The following is a 16165-nucleotide window of genomic DNA, read 5'->3' as shown; positions in this document are numbered from 1 at the left end:
AGCTGTTGCATTGTGATAAACTGTGGTCAATGACATGAGACAAAGTATATGTGAACTGCTGTATGGAAAGTGAATTTGCTCTGTAAATCTTCACCCAAATAAAAACAAATAAATTAAATTAATTAATTAATTAAAAAAAAGAAAGAAAGAATAACATAGAATCTGAAAAACACTGCATAACATGGATATACTTGGAGGACATTATGCTAAGTGAAATAAGTCAATCACAGAAGGACAAATACTGTATTAGCCTGTTATTATAAAAGTCAAGGAAAGGTTTATATATGGAAGGAAATTTTCTTTGTTGGTTATTAGGGGTGGGAGGGAAGGGGACACTGTTAGGTTGGTAGAGATAAGTATTTATTTGGGTTAAGAGAAGGGCAATATACCAAGAGTAATCAACACGGTGACATTGAGGAAGAGGAAGACTTAGAGAGGTACATGGGAGTTGCAGACAACAAAGACAAACCCTTTTGCACATACAGTACTACGTTGTCAGTGAAGGCAAACATGGGTATATAGGTGGATAGATGGGTGGACAGGCTGAACTCTTAGGTATGTCTGTGCAGCAAGGAGTGAACCCAAGATCATGTATAGGGCTGGCAGACAGTGGTTCAACAAGTGTATTTGTATGTTCTGTAAGAATTCCCAGGAGTATAGGAGCTGACAAGGGACAAGGTTGTAGTCACTTCTTGGTCACAGCCAGCTACCCAGAGGGAGTGAGTAGTTGAACCTGTAGGCTCGGGACTATAGTCACAGCGGACATCAAGGTCAATTGGCATAACATACTACACAAAACATTGTTCCACCTCCTACTTTGGCAAATAGCGACTGGGATCTTAAAAGCTTGTTAGCAGCCATCTAGATGCAGCGATGGGTCTCTTCTCGTCCAGAGCAAAGAAGAATGAGGAAAACCAAAGATTCGTGGAAACAGTTGGTGCAAGCGACTGGTACACAATGTGATCCACAGCCTATACGACTATGACACCAGAAGAACTAGATTGTGCCGGGCTACCACTGTCAACCACTTGGAGGGGGATTTATGTAGGAGATCCTGGATACAGAGGGAGAACAATGTGGAACAAAACTCAAAATCGTTTGGAAAAGAAAAGGAGGGACCAGGTTTGCTGGTCTGATAGAGCCTGGTGGAACCACTGAGACTGTGGCTGCTCTTCAGGTCTGGAATTGAACCCACACCTGTGGCTGCCAGCCAAACAAAAGACAAGTATATGAGTTGAACATTTACCTGAGGTAGATTCACTTCTTTGAGAGAATAATCATGGGAGAATAGCAGGGCTGTGTATACACAGCTAGACAGCTCAGGGGACAGGAGTGCAACAAAGGGATAGACAAAGGAAGAGGTAACTATTGGAAGGAAGTGGGAGGGGAGCTGGTGCATTGGGGTAAATTGTAGCCAATGTCATGAAACAAAGTATATGTGAACTGCTTGCTGTATGGAAAGTGATTTTGCTTGCTGTATGGAAAGTGATTTTGCTCTGTAAACTTTCACCCAAATCACAAATGAATGAATGAATGAATGAGTGATTGATTAACCCATATGAGGTGTTTGAAGTTTTACAGATGGTATATCATTATATTTTTTCTAATAATATCTATAAATTGAGTATAAAACTGCAATTTTATTTAGATATTTATACTTTTTAAAATTTCAGTTCTACAGTTGTTTGATTTGGGTATTGCCATATTTTATGTGGCTTAAAAACACATTTTTCACCTAATTGTAAATTTATGATAAATTCTGGCTGATTGCTAGATGTTTGGAAAGGAAATTAGATCATGGTATAAACTATGGATCTAGGTTGCATTCATGCCTTAGTTTTAGCTTATTTCTGTGAATATACAATCCGTCTAGTTACCTAAACTCTGCAGATATATAAGAATCATCCTTGACTCTTCCTTTTCCCTCAGCCTATTCTTTACTAAGTCAGCCTTATTATGTTTAGAATTTTATTTCCCTTTTATTTAACTCTAGTGTTATTTTAATTAAGACCTATATTATTTCTTTTTCTTGGCTAATTAAAGTAGTCTTCGTTGTAAAGATCCTGCGTCTAGGTTGACACCTGCCTATATTCTAGTATGTAAGGATTTCAGTTCCTATTCTAGCTTCATTTGTTGTGGTGGTCCTTTCAGCCCTACAGTCCAGTCACACCAGATTATCCCAGAATGACCAAAGCTTTGCATACCTCTACAATTTAACTTGCACAACTTCCTCTGACTGGTGAAAATCTTTCAAGTCCCTCAGCTAAAGTAGCTCCTGCTCTGTAAGGACATTCCTGTTTTCTTACATTTACCTCAAACCTCATCTCAATCTTTCCATGGGGCCTCAATGGTTCTCAGTGTACCTCACTAGTTCTCAATGGTAGCTGGGCATCAGAATAAGCTGTGGAGATTTAAAAAAAAAAAAAAGATGCTCAAGTTACTCCCTGAAATTCTGATTCAATATAACTGAGCTGTAAACTATGCATCTGTCTTTCCTAAGGGGTATATAGAGTATACTGAAGCCATTTTGCCTATTATTGTTGTTGTTGTTGTTGTTATGTGCCGTAGAGTCGGACCCGACTCATAGCGGGTGACCCCTCCTTGGGTTTCCGAGGCAGTATCACTACGGAAGTAGGATTGCCCAACCTTCCTTCCGAGGAGTGGTTGGTGGGTTTGAACCGCCAGCCTTCTGGTTAGCAGTCAAGTGCCTTAGCCACTATGCTACCAGAGCTCCCAATTTTGCCTATAATATTGTTTAAATATTGTCTTAGTTTTCTAGTGCTACTATATCACAGTGGATGACTTTAACAAACAGAAATTGACTCTCTCACATTTTAGGAGGCTAGAAGTCCAGTTTTAGGGTGTGAGCTTTGGGAGAAGGCTTTCTCTGTGTCAGCTGTGGGGGAAGGTCCTTGTTGCCTTTCCACATTTGTGGGACCAGTATCCCTAGGCGATTTCCATGTATCTTGGCATCAGTGTTCTCTGGGCCTAGGAGGTTCTCAGCACAGCGATCCTGGGACCAAAGGATGCATGCTCCCATCTCTTCTTTTTTGGTAGTACTGAGGTGTCCCTCTTTCTCTCCTTGCTTCTTTCTCCTTTTATCTCTTATAAAAGGTGATGCAGGCCACACCCCAGGGAAAATTCCCCTTAGATCAGGGCTGTGACCTGAGTTCAGTGTGCTACATACCATCTTAATCTTCTTAACAACTGATTGACTGATCACATCAGATCACATCATTAGGGATGATTACAGCATTATATAATTGCTAGATTGCATCATTATGCAACTGCTAAACCACTGAGAATCATGGCCCATGCAAGTTAACACTTATTCTGGGGGGATGTAGTTCAGTTTATGACACATTTTCTTCCCATTTTTAGAAGATGATTGCCTATTTTCAGGGAAAATTTGTTGAATAAATGAAAAATCTCTTGTATCTTACCTGTGTTTGATACAATTAAAAATAGCATTTGCTGTATTTTTTTTTTTGTTAAATGTTGTTGTTAGGTATATAGAGTTAATTACTCTGTCAAAATTTCTTAAATATTTTTACTATGTAGAAATGAAGTATTCTGTTTTTAGGTAATTACAGTGAAAACCAGTTCATGTAGATGTTCAAGGCCTGTAGTACAGCTAAGTAAGAAATCACTAAAAGAAAGGTCATAGGCAAATTCTCCTCCTTTACAAATATTTGTATCCTTTGTCCCAGCATTTCTGCTGCTGGGAATTTTTCCAAGGGATACACTCATACATTTTGCAAATGACATATACTAGGGTTTCTCATTGAAACATTGTATTACAAAAAGATTGAAAACAACCTAAATGCCCATTAATAGGGAGCTTGCTCTGATGGCCTAGTGCCTAAGGTGTTTGACTGCTAACCAGAAGACTGGCAGTTCAAACCCACCAGCCACTCCTTGGAAATAAGATTGGGCAATCTACTTCAGTAGAAATACTGCCTTGGAAACCAAAGGCAGGATTGCTGTGAGTCACAATTGACTTGATGGCAGTGAGTTTGGGGTTTTTTTTGTTTGTTTGTTCAATAAATATTCTTAAATCTACACAATGACAGTAGTATGCAGCTATAAATGCAGTGAGGACAATATTAACTGAAAAGTAAATCTTGGGGGAAATAAGCAACGTACGTGTATGGCATGGTATATAATCATGTTGCCATTTGTTTCTAAAAATGTAAGTGGTGGTGGTAGAATAGGTATGATTCTAGAATAATGCAGAAGATATGAGAACTGAGTGGCTAGAGGACAGTGTTGGAAGAGACAGACCTTTGTACTGTGCACCCTTCTTAAGTATTGTACTATATGAGTGAAACAAGAATATGTTGAAATCAATGAATGTAATGCCTGATTTTTAAAATCCCTTCTGACTCACAGTTGTAATAAAGGCTTCTTTCATCATTTTTCTTATTAGAATACAGTACAGAATGATAGTGGACCGTATTAAAAATAAAATACTATGCCAGTGGCTGGCTATTATCTTGCCTTGTTTAAGCCATCCTTATATACCTTATTCTCATTTGTTATTGTTTTGCTTAACTTTGATCTTTTACAAAAAATGGGGTTCACATCTTTGGCCAGAAGATTACTTGTCACCACAGATTGCATATATTTGCACATAGAGATAGTTTTCAAGAAGGTAACGCATAAGGAACTTCATCTTGTGGGTCGGTCTCAAGCTGAGTGGAACTGCGCAAGAATAGCTTTCTAGCCCCACCTGGAGATAGGAATAGTATGGTTCATGGAAATGAGACAGGACAGGACATAGAACCTTTAGGGAGCTCTGGTAGCGTAGTGCCTAAGGCATTTGATTGCTAACCAGAAGGCTGGGGATTCAAACCCACCAGCCACTCCTCGGAAGGAAGGTTGGGCAATCTACTTCCGTAGTGATACCACCTCGGAAGCCCTAGAAGGGGCCGCTATGAGTCGGGTCTGACTCGACAGCACATAACAACAACAAACAACATAGAACCTTTAAGAAAAGAATTTCTGCCATCTTGGAGCAGGGTAACCTATCAGGTGCTATTTTTTAATCAACAAATTTAGGTTTCTCTTAAAATGCCAATAAAATAATTACATTTTGAAGCATTTTGATGTTATTCGTGCCTGCAGCACATACCTGCTAGAAATGTGATTGAAGATACGCTACAGTTTTGAATTGAGTGAAAATAAATGATACCTAGGCTTTATAAGCAACTGTTTTCCTTCCTGCTACCAAAAATGCAGGTCACATAAAGTTTAGAATAATGGTTATACTGTTGCTTTTAGGAACAAGAGTTGCCATCTTTTCGTTTTTGATTGAAGAAGGAATATAGGTAATGCTAAACATCCAAACATTGTTATTAATGGAGGACAGGGAATATTTAGAAAATAAGAAGTACTAATATAACTAATAATCAAAACTCTTAGATTGTCCTGTTTCTAACTTTCAAATACCAATTTATTCCATATTTTCCCCATCCCTGACACCGAAAAAAAGCACTATGTAATATTTACTATTTAATATTAGTGAAATAGTAAATATTTGTATTTTTGAGTCCTTGGGTAGCACAAATCGTTAACAAACTTATTTGCTAAAAGATTGTCGGCTTGAGTCCACTTGCAAGTGCTTCAGAAGAAAGGCCTGTTGATCTGATGCTGAAAAATCAGCATTTGAAAAGCTGGTGGAGCATAGTTCTACTCTGACACAAATGGGGTTGAAATCAACTCAATAGCAGCTGGTTGGTTTGATGGAAGTATTCAGGACTTTAGTATCTGTCATCAAGTGTTTCTTTTCACAAGTTTGTTTACTTTCAATTCAGTGAAGAGAAGAATATATCTTTTCTATAGATTCTTTATTACATTTATCCACAGGTATTTTAAAGTCATTACTTACTAATTCCAGCATCAAGTTATCTATAAGTCTATTTATATTGATTGACTTCTTTGACTCTGGATCACATTTTCGTATTTATTCACACATCTGGTCATTATATTTTATCGCAACATTGTGAATGATAATGTTGTAGAGACTGTGAATTCTATTAACTTTACTGGAAGAGGTTGAGTTTTGCTTACCAGGCAGTTCATTTATTTTGATCTGGTGAAGATTTGATTTAAGGCTCCTTAGGGTGGATCTACTTCAGTGTGCTTGTAGTCCTGGTACATAGTCTCTGCTTCTAAGGTACAGAGCCTTCTGGGGATTAAGTGGAAAGTTTGAAATGTTTGTCATGCCCCTGTTGACTTTTTGGGACTCATGTTACAAACTCTGTCTCTTGTGCAATGGGTAGCTACTGAAATCTCAGCTCTTTCAGCCCTATATCTGTGTGGCTTTCCCCAAGTTGCTTGAAGTCTCAACTCAGTATGGATAGTTTAAGCATCAACCAGAGATTTGAAAGAGATTTTATGTGCAGCTGCAGTGCTGATGAATCCCAAATCTGTCTTCAGTTCTGATATAATTTCTCAGCTCCAGACCATATTCCAACTGTCTGAGTACTTGGATATCCCACAGGTATCTCAAACATGCCTAAACTTAAACTTTCCTGAATCTGTTCTTTCTATATTCATTGTCTTGGGTATGGATGTCACACTGGCCAGTAGTCCAATTCGGAGGACATGGAGTCATCTTCTCTTCACCCTTCCCTTTCATTTTCCACATTCAATTGATTAATGGATTCTTACTGCTTTTTTCCCTTTTTCTCAAGTCCATCTCCTCATTTTCATCAGTGAAAACTACTATTATCATTCCCTTCTTACTTCTTGCCTATAATACTGTGTGGTTTCCTAGCTGTATCTGATCTCCCTTTTTTTCCCATATTTTGCCACACACATCTTCTTTAAAAAAAAGAAAAAAAAAAATCCTGGTCACTTTCCACTCATGTGTGACAACTACTAACAATATTTGTTTACCGCCTTATCAATAGAATACAAAATCCTTCCCCATTTTCTCCAGACTACATTTTTAGTTTTCTTCCTTCTGCTCCTTCAGGCCCCTACAATTCCAGTCTAGAGCTTCTTCCGTTCTCTAACTGCTCTGTTGTAATTCCTTGCTTTTGTAAGGATGTTGTTGTTGTTGTTGTTATGTGCCGTTGAGTCAGCCCCGACTCATAGCGACCCCTCCTTGGGTTTCCAAGGCAGTATCACTACGGAAGTAGGATTGCCCAACCTTCCTTCCGAGGAGTGGCTGGTGGGTTTGAACCGCCAGCCGAAAAGTCTTCATTCCCTTTGCTCACCCTACATTTTCCTACTCTGCCTACAAGGAGACTCAGCTTTCATGTCAGCCAGTCACCTTGTGTTTACATTTTTCAACACTCCTCCTTGGGACTTCTCTGACCCTCTGTTCTTTAAGTTATTACCACCTTTCTGTGTTCTGTATTCCTTTGCAACCATACTGTGAGCGTCAAGAGTAAGCACTGTTTTGTTTCTCCAACACCTGTTATTAGGCCTCACACATAGTGAGTATGCAGTACACAGTTGTTGAATGAAAAAAAGCCTAAAAATTGTTTTCCCCCTTAGAGTTGGAGTTGTGATATTTTAACTAAGCCTATTCTTATCCCCTAGGAAAGACTGAAACATATTTTTACTCTCTATGAAAATGCTTTTTAAGTATCCAAATGACTTTAATCATCATGCAGACTTTTAAAATACCCTACTTTGGTTTTGAATGTTGGTATGTTGTCATAGGAACCAAATTATTTTCGCCAGTTAAAGCCCAGATGGAAGAGGGTTCTTCTAACTATAAAGTACCTGCTGAGAGTTGTGAAGAATACCTTAGATGTATGTTTTATTTAGGAGCTCTGGTGGCGTAGTACCCAAGGCATTTGACTGCTAACCAGAAGGTTGGCAGTTCAAACCCACCAGCTACTTCTAGGAAGGAAGTGGCTCTGGGTAAGATGTTATATGGTATCTCTCAGGAAAAAGAAGACAATATGTGTAAGTTTTACTTTCTTCTCTGAAGTGTTATGATTCTGTAACACTGAGCAGTAGTTCTCAGTCATTATTCTGCCTTTATGCTGGTCACATGCCTGACACATTGCTAACTGCAGCTCCTTCCGTGTAGGTTCCTTGGGTGGGTTAGGAAGGTAGGCATTGGGAGAGAAGAATATAGTCTGCCAAAAATCTAGGCTGATCCTGCTGAATGAAAGTCACTGCTGACCCAGTGACTATCTCCACTAAATAGACTCTAGACATGTTCAGAGGCTGTAGATCTTTACAGAAGTAGATCACCCTGTTTTCCTTCCATGGAGCGGCTGGTGGGTTTGAACCACTGATCTGGTTAGCAGCCAAATGCCTTATCTACTATGCTGCCAGAGCTCCTTAGACAGGTAGTAGCAGGTCAAAAATACAAAATTTTTATACTCTGCTCACCACATAATACACGTAAATTTTGTCCCTAAAATATACATTTGAAATGAAAGAATATATAATATTGTAAAAGGTGAATTCTTAAAAACTTTCTGTAAACTAAGAATTTTAATTGATTCCAAATGCTGTGAAGTTTGAGAGAGAGAGAGAGCTGGGTAAGGAAACATCTTATTCTAGCCCTTTTCAGTACTTCTGTAGTTGAGAACAAAAATACAATAAAGTCTTCCTTACCATAAACCTTTGAGGAGTGAGTCATTGAACTGTCCAAATAGTTGAAGGTTTAGTGTACAAATTAAAGCATTAACAATATTTTCCCCATTATAGATTAAGATATTTCTAAAATACACTATTTCCTTCTTAAATATGAAAGGAAATTATCTATATGTATATGTATATAAAGTCTTGATAGAACTTAATACTGTTGACAATTCTTTCTCTTAAATCTACTTTATTGCCTCAGTTTTCTTGAAACTAGTTGTCAGTGGTTCCCTTGGTTCTCGTTTTCTCTTCCCTATTAGTATTGAAGTTTCATTTGTGGGTTCCCCTCTCTTCACTCTAGTCCTCTTTTCCTCCTTCCCTCTTACAAACATTTTTTGTTGTTGTTGTTATGTGCTGTCAAGTCAGACCCGACTCATAGCGACCCCTCCTTGGGTTTCTGAGTCAGTATCACTACGGAAGTAGATTGCCCAACCTTCCTTCCAAGGAGTGGCTGGTGGGTTTGAACCGCCAGCCTTCTGGTTAACGGTCAAGTGCCTTAGGCGCTATGCTACCAGACATTTAGTGCCAAATATGTAACTAGCTCTGTAGGCATTTTTCCCCATTGTTGTTGTTGTTATGTGCCATTAAGTCGGACCCGACTCATAGTGACCACTCCTTGGGTTTCTGAGGCGGTATCACTACGGAAGTAGATTGCCCAGCATTCCTTCCATTTTCCCGATGAGTGGGGAAGTAAATGTTATATATCTTTACACATAGTGTTAACTACTGAGGTCTTCTGAAGGAGGGGCTATATTTTACTCATCTTTGAATCTCAAACACACAGCGTAAGACCTGTCACAGAGTATGGCTTGTTAAATGTTTGTTGAATGAATGAACAGTATGAGACTCAGTTGTACCCTAGAAACACATTAATGTAGAGCTAGGCTCTCTAATACAGTAATCACTAGTCACATGAGGTTATTTAAGTTAATTAAATGAAAATAAATTTTGAAATTCAGTTAAGTCATACTAGATATGTTTCAAGTGCCTAGTAACCACATATGGCTAAGGGCTACCATGTTGGATAGTACAGCTACAGACTATTTCCATCATTGCAGAAAGTTCTGTTGACAATACTAGCAGCTTGTTTACTTCTACACTCTATGGCTCTAGATTGTCATTCTGTTTTTAGTTCTAGGCCTTTTTATAGCTTCTCTGCCTCATCCCTTTCTTGTCATCTTTCATTGATCCTTCCACTTCTAATTTGCCGTTTCATGTTTCTAATTTTAAACCCAGTTCATCAAGTTTGTAACTATAGCTGCCTATAGCCCTTCATCCAGACTCTTTAACTCTAGAGTGAATCATAGGTAGAAAAAAAAGGCTATGTAGATAAATTCCATATAAATGGAGATGCTTTGTAAATGGTTTTAATGATCTTTTTTGCCTAAGTATTCTCCAAAGCAATTATATTTATATTCACTGCTTTCCCATTATGCTCTCTCTTTAAATTTAGTGATGCCAGGAAGGGTGCACTCTTCAGATCAAATAACCATACGAGATCAAGAGGGCCTAGGCATAGAGCTAGGAAGGTGAGAGGGGATGAGAAGGAAGGAAGGATGAAAGGAAGTGGTACTGGGAGGAAGTGGGAAGAGTGCTGTGGCATTGTGGGTTGATTATCACAAAACAGAATGTGTACAGATTGTTGAATAGAAAACCAAGTTGTTTTGTAAACCAGATCACAATTAAAAGAAAAAAAGTTAATTGACTCTAAATTGCTTAACTCCCTACAGATTGCAGTCTGTGCTGGAAGATCTCCTGGTTGCTACTTCTGATGGACTTCTTCATCTTATTCACTGGGAAGGCATGACAAATGGAAGGAAAGCCATTAATCTTTGCACAGTACCCTTTTCAGTAGATCTGCAGTCATCTAGAGGTAGTTATACCTTCCACATGGGGATAGAACCAGGTGTACGATATTTAAGATAATTTCCTTAAGGTATTTTCCGTGGACAAACATTGACTTTTCTACTTTAGAATTAATTATGCAAGGCAGATAATATATATATGTGCCTCTGTAAAGAGGAAAGGGTAGTTTAAGTGTTCAGTGTTGTTAGATTGTTATTTTTGTCCTTCTAACTGTCCTTACAGAGTTTGCAAACAGTGTGAGAGAGTGATTCATCTATTTCTTTTATCATCAGCAGGTTCATTCCTAGGCTTTGCAGATGTGTATATCAGAGACATGGAATACTGTGCCACACTGGATGGGTTTGCCGTTGTGTTTAATGATGGCAAAGTGGGGTTTATTACACCAGTGTCAAGTAGATTGACTGCAGAGGTATGACTGACTGATAACAGCATGTTTATTTTCTTTATTTTGCATTCATTAATTTTACTCACTGTCATTAACACACACACCCGATTTTCCTTATTTATTATTTTAGAAGTTGTTGTTAAATACTTTTGAAATGAGCTCTATACATATAAATGGTATAAATAGACAAATAATTCTATGAGACATGTTGAAGAAAAACAATAGTTCCTGCCCTCTTCCCTGCTCTGCCTACTCCCAGTTATCCATTTTGGAGGCAACTACTTTTTGCTCCTTTACTGGTTATTTTGATATTTATCTCCACATACTAGTTGTTTTAATAATACTCTACTGCTCTGGTATTTCCTTTAATTTTGTAGCAGCTTCATGGAGTTTGGCCCCAAGATGTTGTTGATGGAACTTGTGTAGCAGTAAATAACAAGTATCGACTAATGGCATTTGGTTGTGCAAGGTAATTAATAAAGACTTCTGTATTTTTAAGAGTTATTGCCTAAAACAATATTTTTAAGCATAAATATACTTAGTATACTTGTAAACTTTGTCATGCCTATCATAGTTTATAAATCAGCCTTACTAAAAAATCTGAAGGTGTTTATCAAATTAAAGCAAACAAAGATAAAAAGAGCAAATTTTAGAGATTGAGCATTTTAATTTTAAAAGTAAGCTTTTCCTTAGAGGTAGAATATTGAGTTATAAGTTAAAAAGAGTAAATCAATTACATTTTAGGTTGTGCCTAAGGCATTTGACTGCTAACTAGAAGGCTGGCGGTTCAAACTCACCAGCCACTTCTCAGAGGGAAGGTTGGGCAATCTACTTCCGTAGTGATACTGCCTCGGAAACCCAAGGAGAAGTCACTATGAGTCGAATCCGACTCAACCACAGTGGGTTTGGTTTGGGTGTTATTTAAAAGAGAATCTGGAAGGACTCAAACTCCATTTTCATGGCATGAATAAGTTACCTTACCCCCCTTATCTTTCTTTAGAAAGTGGGAATATGTGGAAAATAGAAAGGAAAAGAGTAAAAAGCCAAGTGGTAAAATGGGGCTAGGCTGCCAATGTCCAGCTTGGGATGCAGTGAGATGCTCTTTTCAAATACCACCAATTCAAGAGGTATCTCTTTTTCTGGAATGCTTAGTGCTCAGTTTGCCTTTTTTTCTTTTTTAGTAGTCCTTTCATTTTGAGACTTAAGCATTGACATTACCTTTGGAATAGTGGTTTTACCTTGTTGTTGTTGTTGTTGTTATGCGCTGTCGAGTCGGGCCCGACTCATAGTGACCCCTCCTTGGATTGCCGAGGCAATATTACTACAGAAGTAGACTGCCCCATCTTCCTTCCGAGGAATGGCTGGTGGGTTTGAACCACCAGCCTTCTGGTTAGCCGTCAAGTGCCTTAGGCACTAAGCTACCTTAGGGAACAAGAATGCTCAAAGCTCACACATAAAATCAATGTCCTGCTTTAATTCACACTGTATATACACACACATACAAACAAATAGACACCCAGGCTTGGTCTAGTCACACTTTAAAATCTATGTTCATTAGCACATCTTGCTTATAATTTTTTCTCTTACTCTCCTTATTAGAGACCAAGCTTGTTTGTCTCATAAAAGAAATTCAACAGGGATTTCTCTTTTTCTCTTCTTTCTTCATCTTTGAATGTGTGGTAGAATTTGTGGTTGAAGCCATCTGGGCCTTGAATTTTCTTTGTGGGAATGTTTTGCAGTAGTGGTTCAATTCAGTGTTTTAAATAGATTTAAGAGGATTTATATTTTCTGTCTCTAATTGAGTGACTTTTTCTAGAAATTTGATTCTTTCACATACATTTTTAAACTTATTGTTATAAAATGTATAATAATCCTTCTTGACTATTGTGTCATGGAATAAAAAAATTCATAATACACCCATCTACTCATAACTGTATCAATAAATAGAACATTGCCAGCCTACCAGAAGCTTGACCCCATGCCATTTTCTGGTCATAGCACTCACTGTTCTGCACCTTGCCAAAGGGGCAGGGAGGCGCCATCTTCTGACCTCCTTTAACCCCACAAGAGGAAGACAGAATTGCCATCAGTAGTCCAAGGCTGTTCCTGTGAGGCCAGACATGCTGCCTACCTCCAGCCCTTTGACCAACCATTCCTCCTGCAGCACCCACCACCTCTCTGCTGGGTTTGATAATTCACTGCAGTGGCCACACAGAACTCACAGATTATGGGGTTTATTAGGGAAGCAACAGGCTACAATTCAAGTTTAGAAATGTGCTCAGTCTCTCACAGCTGGCCGTCTCACTCAGCAGCCAGCAGTCTCAGTAGCACATCGCACTCTCAGCGCTGCATGTCTCTCACATCTCTCTCTCAGCAGTGTGTGTCTTGCATCTCAGCAGCGCGTCTTGCGTCTCAGCAGCTTGTCTTGCGCCTCTCAGCATGTGTCTCGTGTCTCTCAGCAGTCTTCTCACATCTCTCTCTCAGCAAGTGCATGTCTCTTGGGAGCTTATTTCTCTCAGCAGCATGTCTTTCTCAGCCAGCAGTCAGAGGGACTCCTTCTGCCTCTAGGAAGGCTCCTTTTGAGCCTGACAGAGTGGCCAAACTAACCAATCCCAACATCAAAATTCTATACACCTGAGAGAGAGAACTTCCCAGAAGATTGCTTCGTGCTGCTCCCAACAGAAATACCCCAAGTGGATTACAATCACGAGCTACTCAGTTGCTCACAGCAAATTCCACCACGGAGTTTACAAAGACTTACGGCTAGAAAAGCCGTACTATGTAATTTACTACACTGCACACCCCCTTAAAGGAAACTAGTTTTCTGTCTTTTGTGCTAATCAGTCATTTGCTTTTCTTTATAGTTTTACCACCCATATATGCATTTCTGAAGAATATAGTTTAATTTTATGTGATTTTAAATTTTTTATGATTAGATTTATATTCTGTATTTTGTGTCTTGCTTCTTTTAGTCAACATTGTAGGATTGATCCATATACCTGTAATGTATTCATTTATTTGGATTGATTTATAAGTAGTGTTCTGTTGTATGAATATATCATAATTTATTCACTTTGCTGTTGATGGACATTTTCATTATCTCTTGGTGTGAGGCTATTATGATCAATGATGGTATGTATAGTTTTTTATATACATCCTACCACATATATGCAAGAATTTCTCTAAGATACAGTTAATAGTGTATTTCTAGGTCATAGGGAATGTGTATCTTTATGATAATTTAAATAGTACCAATCTATTTTCCACTCCCACCCTCCTGCCCTCTGTGAAGCTATGAAAACTGCAAATCAAGTTTGCTGTGTTCAACAAATGCCCTCAGAGCATAAGCAAATTTTAATGCTTGGCTTACCTTGCCTGGCTCCTGCTTCACTGAGATTCCATGGAGATAACTATCTTGTCAGCTCATTGATAGTTTTATGAAAATGTTACTAAATTCTATCTGTTATTTTTTGTTTATTTTCCGATGGGATGGTTCTCTATATTACCAGAAATAAACATGTTAGTGTTTCTTTTTCTATTTTAATTTTTAAGTCAAAAATTTTAAGCAAATAGCAAAGTTGAAAGAAGAGTGTGATGAAACCCATAGACCAAATGTTTATAATCTATATTCAAGTTATAAACATTTTTCCATGTTTGTTTCATCTGTTTTTATATACATGCACACACACATGTATTTGTGTATTACTGGGGTATTTTGAAGTAAGTTGTAAAGCAGCAAACATTTATTATCTTGGTTTCTGAGACTCAGGAGCTGCTTAGCTGGGGAGTTCTGGCCCAGAGTCTCTTGTGACAAGTAAAGCATTCCAGTGGACCTGCAATCATCTAATTGACTGGGCCTGAGGAACCCACATCCAGGCTCAGTCATGAGCCTGTCAGGTGCTTATGTGTCCTGTAAACATGGTACCAGCTCCACCCAGAGTGAGGGAACATCCAAAATGGAAGTCTTTTATACCCCAACCTTTGATATAACATCATTCTTTCTGTCATATGCAGTTGGTCACATTAATCACCTTTGGTACAATGTGGGAAGAAGAAATTGCTAGATAGGTGTGTATTCAAATTTATGAGATGACTGCAAATTTTTTACAAAATGATTTTGTTTCAGTTTACACTCCTTCCCCTTAATAATGCTTTTTATATTTGTATTTGTCTTTTTTTACTAAATCAATTTTCTTAAAGTTTGTTTGTTTTCTCAGTGGTTCTGTGCAGGTATACACAATAGATAACACCAGTGGCGCCATGCTGTTATCTCATAAACTAGAGCTGACAGCAAAACAGTATCCTGGTGAGTTGGTTTTTTTTAAAAAAATTTTATATGTAGCAAATGCTGCTTTTAAGTTAAATGATATATAGGTCAAATATTAGAACTTCTAGCAATATTCCATGTGACCTAAGGATTTGTGTCACTAGAGAGACTCTTGTGATATTTCTTTTATCCCTTTAATTAGTCCTCTCCATCCTCACTTTTGCTACTTAAGTTTTAGTTCCTATGTTACTTGTCTGGATTTTGTTTTTGTCTCTTATTTAATCTCCTCTGTTATTTTATCCCTTCCAATTCAGTTTATTCTTTTGACAAATCCTTGTGGAGTACCTACTATATGCTAGACGCTGTTGGGGATATTCAGCAGCAGATAGACCCTCTGTGAACCCTTTAGTGTCTAAACTCCTCCTGTCACTAGAAATGCTTTTTTCTGAAAAGAACAGAAAGTCCAACTTCCTCTGGCTTAAACAAATAGGATTTATTTTCTAAATAGCATGACATCCAAAGGTAAGCTTTTACTGGTGTTTCTTTGGCCTTTCCTTCATGGTTACAAGATAGCTCCTGACCCCAAGTATTACTACTAGCTGCATCTGAGTCCAGAAGGAAGGTAGAAACAGGGCATTTCTGTTTTTTATTAGAAAAGCAAATGCTTTTCCAGAAGCACCCCCACTTCCCACCTGCTCTAGCTGTCATCCAATTCCATCTAATTGGCCATACCTAGGTTGCATGTGTTCCTTACACTTCATGGAGAGCTTGGAAAATGTTAGCTTTTCCCAATCTTTATGGCAGATGTAGATAAGGGAGAAGAGGATGAAAAAAGATGTTGGATTAACCAAGCACAGTGTCCACCACACCTTCTGCTATATCTCTCTGGCATTATTTCTTGGTTCACTGCACCCTTGGTGTCTATAATTTTTTCACAGCACTCGTAGGCTAAAGGAAATACCAGAAGTTCTTTTATTCAATGTTGTTGTTTGCCGTGGAGTCGGCCCAGACTCATAGTGACCCCTCCTTGG

The 16165-nt window shown here is 38.3% G+C and overlaps 1 protein-coding gene across 1 annotated transcript in view; it reads left to right on the top strand.

Moving 5' to 3' along the window:
- Positions 1–16165, top strand: part of RIC1 (RIC1 homolog, RAB6A GEF complex partner 1) — a 182928-nt gene that overhangs the window by 135242 nt on the left and 31521 nt on the right. Inside the window, exons 5-8 of the mRNA XM_007946326.2 lie at positions 10347–10489; positions 10755–10891; positions 11245–11336; positions 15085–15173. Coding sequence (XP_007944517.1) covers positions 10347–10489; positions 10755–10891; positions 11245–11336; positions 15085–15173 — 461 coding nt within the window. The remainder of the gene's footprint in view (positions 1–10346; positions 10490–10754; positions 10892–11244; positions 11337–15084; positions 15174–16165) is intronic.

This window comes from Orycteropus afer, unplaced genomic scaffold (genome assembly GCF_000298275.1).
Source record: "Orycteropus afer afer isolate SDZICR_OR568_19922 unplaced genomic scaffold, OryAfe1.0 scaffold00156, whole genome shotgun sequence".
Classification (NCBI taxonomy): Eukaryota; Metazoa; Chordata; class Mammalia; order Tubulidentata; family Orycteropodidae; genus Orycteropus; species Orycteropus afer.
Note: the sequence above shows the minus strand (reverse complement) of the source record. Positions and strands in the feature narration are given on the sequence as shown.